At 36.7% G+C, this 13603-nt stretch overlaps 1 protein-coding gene across 3 annotated transcripts in view; it reads right to left on the minus strand.

Moving 5' to 3' along the window:
• Positions 1 to 339: 339 nt before the first annotated feature.
• Positions 340 to 13603, minus strand: part of Tsc22d2 (TSC22 domain family member 2) — a 52353-nt gene continuing 39089 nt past the window's right edge. For 2 of the 3 annotated variants that reach the window (XM_057756884.1, XM_057756883.1), the window contains 2 exons: positions 7881 to 7932; positions 340 to 7227 (listed from right to left, as the gene is read on the minus strand). In XM_057756884.1, coding sequence (XP_057612867.1) covers positions 6967 to 7227; positions 7881 to 7932 — 313 coding nt within the window. In that variant the 3' untranslated portion in view covers positions 340 to 6966. The remainder of the gene's footprint in view (positions 7228 to 7880; positions 7933 to 13603) is intronic. The other variant, XR_009056276.1, reaches the window with a different exon arrangement.

Raw genomic sequence — 13603 nt, forward strand, 5'->3', positions numbered from 1 at the left:
GCACTGCCATGACAGCTTAGGAGGACAGGGAAGGCGAAGGAGGCAGGTCGGGGGGGGGACGGAGGAAGAACAGACTATGTTCAGGGAGCAGTTACTTATTTATCATTTACTATATATTCCCATGAATAATCCAGGGGAGAGGAGGATATACAAGCATTGTGTGTGGGTTGGGTGGGGGTGGGGCTGGGGGGGGCTGCGGTGGTGGTAGAAACCATTCCTGGGTCAGCAGTTAAGAAGGCAGGCTGAAGCTGAGATCCAGGACATTGGGGGAGCTATTAGCTGATAGCAGTAGAGAAGAAGGAAACACTTTCTATTTCATTTTATTTCTAATTTATTAATTTGTCATTACACAAACAGTACATGAATGCAGATTCGAAAACATCAAATATTACAGCTTAAGCTAACGCACACCACCAAACTACTGTAAACAGCTTGGTTAGTACCCTTCCAAACCTTCTCTTTATTTATATTGTACATAGAAAGGTATTTGCAGAAGTACACTATACAGTATTGTGTATGGCATGTTTTTTTTTTTTTAAAAAAAAAACCATCAACAGTATCACATGTATTACATGTATCCCCCCCCCAAACTTTTAACAAATTTAACATTGCATCTTAGAGATCTACTGTCGGCACACATTGCTATTTCTTCACTCTTTGCCATGATACCTAGTATTTTAGAGCATCGAGCATATTCCATTATGTTGACGGATTTTGATTTTTCCAATCGTACACTCTTTAACAAGCTGCCTTGTGAACACAGGTGTGTTTTGTAGGGCAGATATTTAAAACGATTGGAACCACTGGGTCACAGGGCATTTAAAACTCCAATTACCCACCTGCCTTTCAAAGTGGCTGTGCAAACTCGAATAATGCCAGAGTCCCCTTTTTCCTCACGTGTCAGCTCTTAACCCTTACGTGTCTAATGTTCACCAAACGGATCTTAGATAGTATGTTTCATGTGCACGTTGCTTTGCCAAGGCTGAGCAGCTCTTCGTGGCTGACTTGTAAAACTATTTGCTTTCATGCATTAGCAAGGCTTTGAGTCTCACAAAGCAGAAGACTCACTTCTGATGTAGCTGGCGTTTTTACTTTGAGTGAGAGAGCTGAGCTTGCCTTCTTTCTCAAAGGTTACGGTCTCAATACTACCTGTCCGCTGAGCCATCCTTGCCCCCCTGATCTGAAATGTAAGGCTTACCATTTACCTAACAGACAGCCTTGTATTTAATCTCCGAATTCTCTGTACTATTAGAGATTTATTTTTGGTATCGGGTACCTGAGTTATTAACTTCACTCATTGAATGACAGCTGGTTATAACAGCCAAAAAAATGCATGTTACTTATGAGACAAGAGACAATATAATTCATGACTTGTAAATTCTAGCCATTAAGTTAAATTAGGCCCATCGTCTGCAAACTGAGAGCATTGAAAACATGTAAACTTGTCTCTCAGATGAGTTCCTTTTTAGGGGTGACTCCCAGCCTCAGTATAGGTGTAGAAAGTCTTTTGCTGGTCTCCTCTTCCAGGATTATTTTTTTGCTAAAGCTTTTTGGTGATTTAGGATCTCCTGGCAATGGCAAAGGGTTTCACACGACACAGCAAATTACTGATTTACAGAGCCTTTCAGCTAACAAAGGACACGAGGTCTATAAACTGTATTTATTCAGGAAAAGCAACATGGTACCTCAGCTTCTACTTTCTCATTGGATGATGAGTTCTTGGGGGCACAGATCATTTCCTCAACAGCTTTCTGTTCTCCAACATTCAGTATAGGGTTAAGCACCTAAGTTGAGATAGAACCAAATTGCTTTCCAACGTTTCTATGAAATAAAAGTAAAAATAAAGCCCACATTATTTCCCCAAACTTCGGCATGTATATTTGTTTATGTAAGACTACTATCTTATCAAGAGATTTGCAAATTTTCTCAGTGAGCTAGAACTAGACGCTGGCCTAGTATCATATATGCCATGTGTGGGAGATGCTCCCTTATCTGCTGTCTTCTTCAGGTTTATCTAGCTATAGAAGCACGGATTGCTAGTGAAACAAGAGTAGAAACTGATCTGGAAGACGTTTTGGATTGCGGTGGGCAAGAGCACTTTGCAGTTGTTTTACGGAAATAATGAAAGCATGCAAACAGTCGGAACTACAAGTGACCTCAACTTCCATTATGGAGAGGCTGAAGGGTATCATTTGGCTCATCTTAAACTTCAATCATTTTTCTAAAGTTAGTACACCTCCTTTCCTTCCTTCTTTCAGAGGAACATTATGGCTTCTGTGGGCAGGTCCTGGTCAGTAAACACAGGGACTCTGGATCCAGGACACTTAGGTGGTCAGAAAGCACGCAAACTGCCTACTTTATCAGGTCCCCTGACAAGAAAACTAACGCTAACTCACTATCCAATCATGTTGAACAGATTCAGTGTCCAAGTGGACTGTGCCAATGCGAAATAACGGCTTATCTTGCCATCACCAATCACCAATTCTAAAAGACAGCCAGTATTTTTTTTTTTTTTGACAATAAAACATAGAGGAAAGAAAAAGAACAGGTCTGTGAACTTCACGTTACTTTCTATAGTACTTTTAAAAAGCAATTTCTACATTTAAACATGGCAGACCAATGATAGCCCACTAAAGAGGGCACACTTGTATCATCCTTCACTTAACCAGTGAAGACGTGCATTGGAAGAGATTTAGATGGAGAAGTTCGTAACCTGGTATGGGAATATGAGACAGAGATGTTCCTTGGAATGTCAGCTTGCCAACTGGTTCAAGTAAACACCAGAAGTGATTAGCATTAGAAAACAGAAACATGAATTACTAGGGGACTTACAGCAGGTGGCGGGAAAACCGGGTATGGGGGAGAAGGCTGTGGGTCTGACCTATGTAGAGCATGAAAGGCAAAGCTAAGGAAAACCTATCCTTACATGTCTGTACCTGCACCAGAGTCAGAACTCATACTACCTCTTCAGGGAGCAAGAGGCTGTAGAATTATGGTGATCCCACTCACCAGAGTATTTAATTGTTTACCACTGGGCTGAATTTACAGAGGCACAGAGTGACCAAATTCCTGTCTGCCTTACTTTTCTGTCAAATTCTTGCAATTCCTTCAATGGGAAGCAAAGGCATTGTTAGTTTTGCAGAGACGCATGGCTCCTGGACATAAGACTGACAAACTTTCAAGTACTGGTTGAGGTGTTGCTTCCTCAAAGAAACAAAAGAGAACAAAGTGCCGATACCGGGAGTGGAATATTCATAGGAAAGGGGTAGAGGAATTTTCAGCTTCAATAAACGTCGGATAATTTGCCCACGGAATGCTCTCATTTTCCGGGTTATTTTTTCTCAATTATTTCTCAATTATCTGTCTCCAGTTCCCATCAGCCACTCTACCACTGGACTGAACTGAGCACACCCTACTAGCCACCATCCAAGCAGTTGTTCTTGTCAATAGTTTTAAACTACCAACATCGACGGGGCAATTATTTGTCTCTCCCATAAATCCTGTGCTTTTTAGGAGCCCTGTTTATGTTCTCGGAGCTTTCTGCAGACTTTTCTTGCGTTTGGAATGCCCCTCTTCCTCTTGGCTCTTGGGACCTTCAAGACTCAGGTGCCACATTTCAGGAAAGCCCTGAGCAAAGCAACCCATCCTTGACTGTATTTCTCGAATCATTGTATTGGTTGGTTTGTGTAGACTCAGTTGTGAATTCTGAGGACAGGGTTTTTCCCATTAACAGAAATCCCTGAAGAGAATTTAAAAGTATCATAAAGGACCTGTCACCAGGGCCAAACAGCTTCATCTGACAGTTAAGAAAGCCGAGTGCTTTAGTTCTCCAACTCTTCACACATTTTTGTTTGGTTGGATGCATTTTAAGATTACATCAAAACTACTTAAATTTTCTTTGTGCAAAGTTAGGTTCCAATTGTACATGTACCATCGTATCAGAAAACTAAGCCAACATCCAGTTTCTGAAGTAGCACCTGTTCTGTAGGCTGAGACTGAGAAAGCTAAAGATGGATGATATTTCTCTAAGACTTACCCCTCCACTGGAATTTCAACTAGCTGATATTCTATGTATTTGGAGACTCTAACCCCAAAAGTGATCTAAATGAAGATCCTAAACAAACCAATTAGGGAGAAATTCAAATTCAATTATTTCCTAACAAAAGTGCAATACCCTCCCCCCACCTTTTGTTCCTGACTCTGGAGTTCAATGTGCCTCATGGAAACGGGAACAGATTTAGATGTAAACTTCACCGACAATCTTAAGTAGGGGGCAGATTAGGTGATCAATAAAACTTTTGAGTTCTAAGGGAAGGAGTGAACACACAGGACAGGCACACACTTGCGTTTTTGGACACTGCACCTCGAGTTAAGCATCATGCCACTGAGCTAGCTTATTCATATTAACGCTCTTAAAAGACATTGCCAAATTTCATCCTGGAGGACACAGGAAAGCCCACATTACAAACTACATTAACTCCTGCTATTTAAAAGATGACACAACGGATTACATTTCTTAGTTTACTAGAGATTAAGCCTTTTGGAACCAATTTTATTTGTTTTTTGTTAACTATTTTCTAAGACTCCCTCCCCCCGCCCCCAAAGAATAAGAGTACTGGCAACTGTTGTTGCCACTTTAAACCATAAAATATTAATCATTTCCTTGGTGACTACTATCACATTTTGTTTATAAAATGCTTTTCTATCCCTAGAATAAAAACTCACTTCTTAGCTTCACAAAAATCACACTAAATCTCTTCTTTTTTCCGTGCTAGGCATCAAAGAGATCTTGCGCATCCTTAGGCAGCAGTCTGCCATTTATCTGTCTCTTCCTGCAACCTTTTCTAGCTCTTCTTTGTATGAGGTACCTCACTGTTAACACTGGAAGGGCACCAAGGTAATCTTAGGGCTCACATTCCAACAGCAGGTTCACACCCTATCGTGCCCATGGTGGCTCGATTAGAATCTCACTCTGCATCCTTAGTTAGTACATACTCAAGTCTACATACTTATCTAGTTCTTTCTCTCAAGTATTTCTAATGTTACTAATTAACATGAAAAATTTGCTTACTGAGCATTATTTCCCATAGCACTAGAATATAAAATATTTGGTAATTTCATGAGTTTCGATTTTATGACTTTCATTTGAGGCTAGAATGACTCAAATAGATAAAGAACATTTAACCTCTTCTAACATGGAGACCTAACAACTGTTTCTCATAAAGGCTGAATTAGTGGGCTACCCATACAGGACATGTTAATTTCTACAGGCACCTTTCTGAATTCAAGTAAAAGTTTTGGTAGACGAGGATTTCCTATTTATATTGTTAACATAATATGAATATTGAGTATAAATATTGCTCACCATTCTTGTGTTCTTTAAATTATTTTACTTTGAAAATTTAAGAACTATCATTGTCATTAATAACATCATGGGTTTTCATTTAAGGAATTATTTTAACCTGTGAAAATACAAATCTAGTCAAATTCTGAACACATATAGAACCAAATATTTGAACAAAACTGCAGTTTAATTTCAGAAAATGTGTTAAAATATATATTTTTACATCAATTTCTGACATACACTTAATGTGTTAGTATACACAAAATGATGCTTTCTCTTGAAACTGTATTTATGAAATGTACATTTTAATTTAAATACTCAGTATACACTGCACTTAATCTGCATGTTGCATTTATTAAATACATTAAAATCTGCAATGTAACAAAACGTTTTCTGCATATGAAATTCAAAACACCATTTTAAATGAACAAAAGATGGCTCACTTCATTTTTGTTTTTGTACAACTGGTGCATTGTACGCTAGCTCAGCTCCACCATACGACCTGTTCGCTCTTTTTATTTGACATTGTTCACAGACTAGTACACAGTACAATAAGAGTGCTGGATAAAACATGAGGTACGAAAGTGGTTCAAAGATTACAGGCCATGCAGATCATGCTAGACAGCAAAGAAAATTGTGACCAAGAAAACACTAAATAAAAATACATAAAGAATGTGCATTATAAAACAAAACAAAACTCCATTACACAGCTTTGCTTCTTTGGTTACAAAGTAGGTTGAACAATTTCACAGCTTTTTTATTCCCACCCAAAAAAAAAAAAAAAAAAAAAAAAGTCATACGAAATGTTGAAAAGCAGAGGAATCATGGCAATTTCTATTAGAAAGTAGAAACAAATGAACAAAGTTTTCTTCATGAAAATAGCCCAATTATTTATTATATCACAATAACTGGTGACTACCTGTACAGGTGCACTGTGTTTTTCATACTTACACTATACAAAATTTACATTCAAGCTGGATCTTTACTATTGAAAATAAATACCAACGGTAAATTGCCATTAGTGTTAGAAATGTGCCAGGATTCTTTTGTTCAATTATTGCCTAAACATTTTATTAAATGTAATCCTGTCTTTCAATTCCTTTACTGATACTTATAATTATCCAAAAAAATTAAAAAAGTTCTGTGACATTGTTCATGTACATTATGAAAATAGCAGCCCTGTAATAAATAAAACATAAAATAAATGAAAACTTACGTAGGCAAATGTTACTGATATTGAAAGAAAAGTGGCTCTTAGGATGAACTGTTATTTATAATGTGACAGGAAGGCTCAAGGTAAACCCACGGGTGATAAGGAACATGGGAGAGCCACCGAAACTTCTAAAGATCCCACTCATGCGCACATGTAGAATGCAGACTCTGCTTGCTTTAATAAACCCCATCTATTATTCTCCTCATGTCCTGATGACACAGAGTGGACATCAACAGTGCTGCATGACATCTTAGAGAGGGAAAGCTCCTGCAGAACGATTGTCTAATACTGAGAAGGCCAAGCACACAGCCGAAGCAATGGCTACTTGCTTTCTATGAAGTGGAAAGAACACCAGTGGCACACAAGGAAAGATTGCTTTCGGTTTTCCTTAATGAGGCTTAAGAAAGCTTTATGCTGAGGAGACATTCGGCTGCTGTGGAGGTGGCGTTGGCTGAGGAGGCTGTGCTATCATTGCTTGTTGTTGAGAAGTGCTACCAGGATTGGCCTGTTGGGCTGGGAGTTGGGACAACTGATCATTGTTTGAAAGAGATTTTAACAGTGCATTTTCTCGTTCAAGTAAAGAGTTTCTTTCCACTAATTCTTTTATTTGCTCCTTTAGAACTTCCACTTCTTCTCTTACTGCATACATCAAATGGCTTTTCACCAGATCCTGTGGGAAAAAAAAAATTAGGAATGTCAAAAGAGTAATGAGAAACAAGAAGCTACTTAGTTCTAGATTGTCTGAGTGCCTTACAAACACTAAGTGCTTTATACATTTTGTTTTTTAAAAGCACACTCCTCCTCATGCTTTTAATGTTTCTGCTATATCCTGACTGGGCCTAGGGAAGATGGGGTAGAAGAAGTCTCTTTCCCAACTAGTACAGGAAGTGCTCCTTCCTCCCGAGTTTAGAATGAGCATTTTAAGATGCTGGATAGAGACAACAGAGGAGTACTATTCCTGGAAAGCTGCTTGCTAATAAACTAGCCACAGGGCTATATTATAGAGACGGAAGTGCCACAGAGCCCCCACTTTAAATGGGCCAAAGGCTGATGCTTTTCAGATGAACACATACTGTACTGAATTATGTATGCTCCTGTTCCACAGTGACACACAACATATGATGTGGTCAGATATAAGAACTATTTACTCAATCAGTACATGTGAACTAGAAATTTTCAATGTTCTAGCAACTTCTAAATCTTGCTATCAAGAAGATAATTTTTGGCTTAAAGAAAATAGGTTTCTGTTATCTGGACCTGAGACACTCCGAACAGTCAGTCTGCGCAACCATGAAATGTGAGGAGAGCTGTGAACCTACTTACCATTGCTTGTTCTATTTTGTTGTCAATGGCTACAACACCGCCCCCAGATGCACTGGAAAAAATTAGAATATTTCATTAAATTACCCTTAAAAATTTAACCATCCTTCCAACTCTTAAAATAACACAAAAGACATTTATGTTTTACCCAATACCAAATGTGATAATTGAAAAATAACTTATCAAGTCTTTTCTTGCAGTTCAGTACTCAGGGGTTTAACTTTTCTACATGAGGGTTTGGTACATGGCTGACTTTTAAAAACATTTATCATTTGTTTATGGTATATATCTGACACTTTAAAACTCCCAATGTTAATTACAAGTTTTTTCTTTGCTGGTCTTAAGACATTAAAATTCAGATGAAGAATTTTTTTCTATTAATTTTATATTTTAATACCTTGTTTTTAAGTGTGTAGGAGGGCTTCTAAAAAGAATTCAGAGGATTTTAGAAGGGCTGGTTAAAATGGAACTCAACATTCTGGTAGACCTATGTATGTACTTTGATTATAGGTCACTGAAGGCGTATGTTTTTCCTGAGAATAATTCAAAGTTGTCTAACAGTATACTAAGTATACACCACAAGTTCAAATACTACCTGGCATTTATATAATGACACAGAAGATTAAATAATTGTTCTTTATGGTTTATATTCATCAATTTTTTTAAGTAGTAAAAGTAGCAAGAATCTATATACTCTTGTTTTTATTTTAACAGATTTTTGAAAGACAGAAACAGTTTTTGTTTTAAACTAGTAAAAGAAAGTCTGGTTTTTCCTTGAATCAACACTAAAAAGGTCTTTAAAAATAATTTATGAATAAAACATTACTAAGTACTATTTACAGAGTATATTATACCCAAGAAGAATTTGGTATTTATAGTAAGTGAAGACTACTTTACTTTGAGTGGTATGGGCTGTTAGTATTATGCCAGGTTGAAGCTCAGAAAACACTCTTTTTCCAGTGAGTTGTGTCTTTTAGATTATAATCCACATAGGTCTGGCTATTGTGCCAGGTTCTGCTACTCACTCACTCACTCACTCACTCACTCACTCACTCACTCACTCACTCACTCATTTAATGTTCCCACACCTGTAAAATGAATGGGGTCAGTGTCTAAGTTGCACTGACTTGCAACCAGCGTACAGAAAACGCTCAATGTGAACTGAGCACTAACAATGTTGGTCATAGTGTTCTATTTAACTATTTGCTGCTGCTAAGATGAAAGGGCTCTGTATACTTGAGACCTCAAAACTGTCTATAAACTGGGGTTTCAGTTCCTGGGGAGATATATACAAAGTAAGATTACGTGTAAGTAAATTACTGACCAACTGTATGTATGTATATACACACACAAACACACACGCACACACACACAGAGGTATATATATAATATATACACACATATATATACAATATATACACACATATAGGTATATATATAATCTATAGGCTTTAGTGTAAAATAAAAATTAAAAAAAACCATCATCACAAATATTACTTCTACCAAGAAGGAGTTACTTTCAGTCATTTCATGGTGTGAATACATTCTATTCCTTTGATACACATGGTTTAAATAAAGTACTTTAAAGCGTTAACTATAATACCAGTTTTATACATTGACAGTTTTAAAACTACAGAGTTTTTTACTTCCTTTTCTTGTTAATTAAAACCAGTCAGTAAGTTTCCAAGTTATTACTATAGTTAAGGACTAATGAGAATGCTACACCTTGAATGCTGGCTTAACAAACACCTGTCTGGACTCTGAGCTCTGCAGAAACAGAAGATAATGGATTTTCAAGCAATAGAAGGATCATGTTGAAGAAAAGTATTCTCTCAGGTATTAACATTTCAATTCTGTTGTGCATAGTACTCTAATAGATAAGTCATAGATATAATTACCACTATTTTAATAATATTCAAAAATTCAACACCAATTATAGTATTCTCAAGCTAGTATGCACCAGTCATCTGGAGGACTAGTAAAAACAGATTGCTGGGCTCTAACTGGGACTTCTAACAAGTGCCCAGAAAATGCTGATTCTCTGTTGCCTGACCTGTTTGAGACCCACTGGCTTACAGTGGATGAGAATTACAGGAGAAAGTAAAAAAACAAAACAAAACAAAACCCAGACCCACAATCAAAACCCTAATTCTATTTTTTTAATACAGGATATATCAAAATGTGCCCTGGCTGGCCTAAAACTATGTGGACCAGGGCTGGCCTCTTGCTCCCCAGTGGTGTTATTCTTCATGACTTTGACGTTCGATGTACAGTTTTTTATCCTTTTTAAAAAAATTCATTTTGGTCTTATGTAATATTTGTAATCTGTAACATTTTAGTTTTTTTATTTTTTTTCCAGGTTTCCTTGGCTTTTCAGAAACTGCTCCCCCACATGGAGATATCTGTAGTTCGAAATAATGTGGCTTAAACTTGTCCCTTAAGGCCCTCAGGGCCATCTCTTTTGTGGTGTCTTTTGCTGTCCTAGAGTAAAGTCAATTATTCTATCCCCACTCTGGTCCTGGAATATGCATACTTTTAATTTTAGATAGTTGTAGAAGGTACTAGAACAATATAGCAAATTCTAGCTCCTCAATATATTCACTGTGAATCCTGGGAAATTAGTTTCTATACCTTATTTATTTTTTTCACCTCAAATAAGCATTGTATGTTCTAATCCTCTGAGGAGTAAATGAGTTTAAATACTATCTGGCATAGCTCCTGGCACAATGAATGATCAATACAAGGTAGTGATTATTTTTATTTTTTTTAATATTTATTTATTTATTAAGTATACAGTATTCTGTCTGCATGTATGCCTGCAGGCCAGAAGAGGGCACCAGATCTCATTACAGATGGTTGTGAGCCACCATGTGGTTGCTGGGAATTGAACTCAGGACCTTTGGAAGAGCAGGCAGTGCTCTTAACCTCTGAGCCATCTCTCAGCCCCAAGGTAGTGATTATTTTTACTATTCTATTAATATGGTTGATTCTATTAGATTAAGCTTATCGAGGAAGTAACAATGCCTGATACATAAGAGCTCAAATATATTCTGACAGTCATTAAAGATGAAAGTAATCTGATTTCAAAAACTAATGGCTTGTATTAGGAAACCATTAAAATTCTTTGAATTTAGAAAAGCTAGTTTTCAAAGTGAAGTTCCTTTTAACCAGATTCAGCAACACTACCTGAGAACTTGCTAGAAATGGATATATCTGGAGCTGCCCCAGAATTAGATACTCCCAGAACAAGGACAGTTAACATATCTTAATAACCCCTCTGGGTGATTCTGATAGAAACTTATGTTTTGGGAACCACTGTTTAAATAGCCAGATTTTTAATGATACTAATACTGTTGTGTCCTCAGTATAGAACCCAAAGGTAATGTTTTCTGTGGTGTTCAGCCCAGAGATTCACTTTCCTTAAACTTACAACTGATCAATGAAGCAGAATATTTCTCCCTTCAACTTTTCTTCATCTAGTGTTGATTTATACTTTGATTTCTCTTATTACTACATCTACCATATCACATTTTGATGTTTAATACATTTCAATCTTTAAGCTACAAGGAAATATTATGTCTCTTTTGCAATCTGTTCATATAGTTTAATTACCTGTTATACAACTAGATACCCTTGAATGTAGTGTCTGAATAAATGTAAGAATAAACCATGTGTTTTGGATTAGGGGGTGGTGCACGACACACACACACACACACACACACACACACACACACACACACACACACACACTCAAACTTAAGTCCATTAAACCAAGTCCCATAATTATTGCCAGAAATAGAGAAAATGAAGAGTCCAGAATCTTCTTGTTCAAGTTATTATTATAAACTAGAAGTGCAAAATAAATACAAAGGGTAATTTCCAATTATGGACAAAGTCTTTCTGGGGAAAAAAAATCTTGATTAGTATTTATCAACAAGTTGAAAGTTCTAGACACAGAAGCAATAAACAAAAATATAGGACTGATAAGAATTACCAAGCTACATGCTTTGCCCTGAATTTAACGTACAAAAAAAGCTAATTATAGTTCTAGTCATAGAAAAAGCAGAAGTCACTTAAAAGTAACTATGCTACAATAGGTAGTGTGGCTTTTCATGTCATCCTAATTCACCCCCGCTGGCTCCTAATGGCTGCTTTTCTTCCCAGGTGTCCTTATTCTTTAGCAAGTGGTCATAACCAAGAACATGTAGCTTCACTGAGAAAATAAGAGGGCACAAAGAACCTGGACTTTACAAGTGAAATCAGCAAAGATTTCATTTTTTCAAATGTGGCGAGAAGTAACTTGCTTTATCATAAAGCAAACTGGCATGGAATAGTTACGTCTAAAATAAAACTAAAACTGTGGAAGAGTAGTGCAAATAAATGTATTACTCCAAGTGGATGGTTTTATTATTTAGTCTCTGGTCTTTCTTCTATGTAAGTGCAGTGAACAAAATGATAAAGCAGAGGAAAGAATAGTTTCTGACAATTTATTCTGTAGCAGGCCTATATTTATCAATAAGTCTGTACAGCACCCTCATTCTATAAATGAGAAAACTAAGGCCAGGTAACTTACAATGGTAGAATTCAAGCTTAGACTTAACACCAAAACACATGACTTTTCTTTCTATGAGAAAGGCCGTGAAACAAAGCATCTATCTATAGTGACCTAAATAAATCCTGAGCTGTGTATGTTAAAGAGTGCTTTAAATAACCAGCGAATGTTAACTGTGAAACTGTGAGCACGGATCCAAAGATTAAACTGTGTTTGCAGCACGTCACTTATCTTATCTAGCACATTCCCAGAAGTAGTTCCGCTCTCAGAATAAGGGAGGCAACTTCTTAGAAAGGGCATTTGCTTAGTGATCTTTGGACAGCCAGCATAGTCTGCCTATTTGCTAAGTAAAATGTTCTAGTCTGCCAGAGTTAATGTTAAAATTCTATGTATCTATAAATAGGAAACCATAAAAAAGTTACCTTGTTTTTATGCAAAAATCTTTCTAATTCTCTGTGGAGTCACACTCACAGTGACAAATACAGTAAAGGAATTCTTTAAATTACAGAATCAAATATGTAATTAGAGTTAATCACTTTGAGTTGGTCATTCTGATTCTTTGTGCCCAAGCTTTCTTCTGCAAATCAGGTAAAAGTGATTTTCATCAGTCATATAGAACAAAGTTACCTATTAGGATCCAAGTCCTATACCATTCAGAAGACATACGCTGCTTATAGTACATTATCTACTTTCTTTATACCATTTTTATCCCTACCATTTCTTAATAGAAGAGATAAAACAACAGCATTATCACTAAAACATTAATTCAAACCTAGAAAGCATTTTTCCTGTTTTCTAAGAAATGCAGAAAAAACAATTTTAAGTTGCTGGTTGCAAAAGAATAAATCTAATTAACCTACAGTTTAGCAAGACTGACGGTTAAATATACTTTTAAAAAATCTAAATTCTAAAATTCTAAAAAGTTATTTTCCTCACTCCCAAGCCTCTTTTATTCCCCACTTCTCCTTGTTCTTTTTCAAATTCATGGCTTTTTTGAAATCTATTTTATTTTTGTTGTTTTTCAAGACATAGTTTCTCTGTGTAGCACTTGCTGTCCTGGAATGCACTCTGTAGACCAGGCTTGGCTTCAACTCGAGATGTGCCTGCCTCTGCCCCGAGTGCTGGGATTAAAGGCATGAGTTACCATGCCCCACTTAATTATGGTCCTTTAAAA

The sequence above is a fragment of the Chionomys nivalis genome, chromosome 24, assembly GCF_950005125.1.
Source record: "Chionomys nivalis chromosome 24, mChiNiv1.1, whole genome shotgun sequence".
In the NCBI taxonomy this organism is placed as follows: Eukaryota; Metazoa; Chordata; class Mammalia; order Rodentia; family Cricetidae; genus Chionomys; species Chionomys nivalis.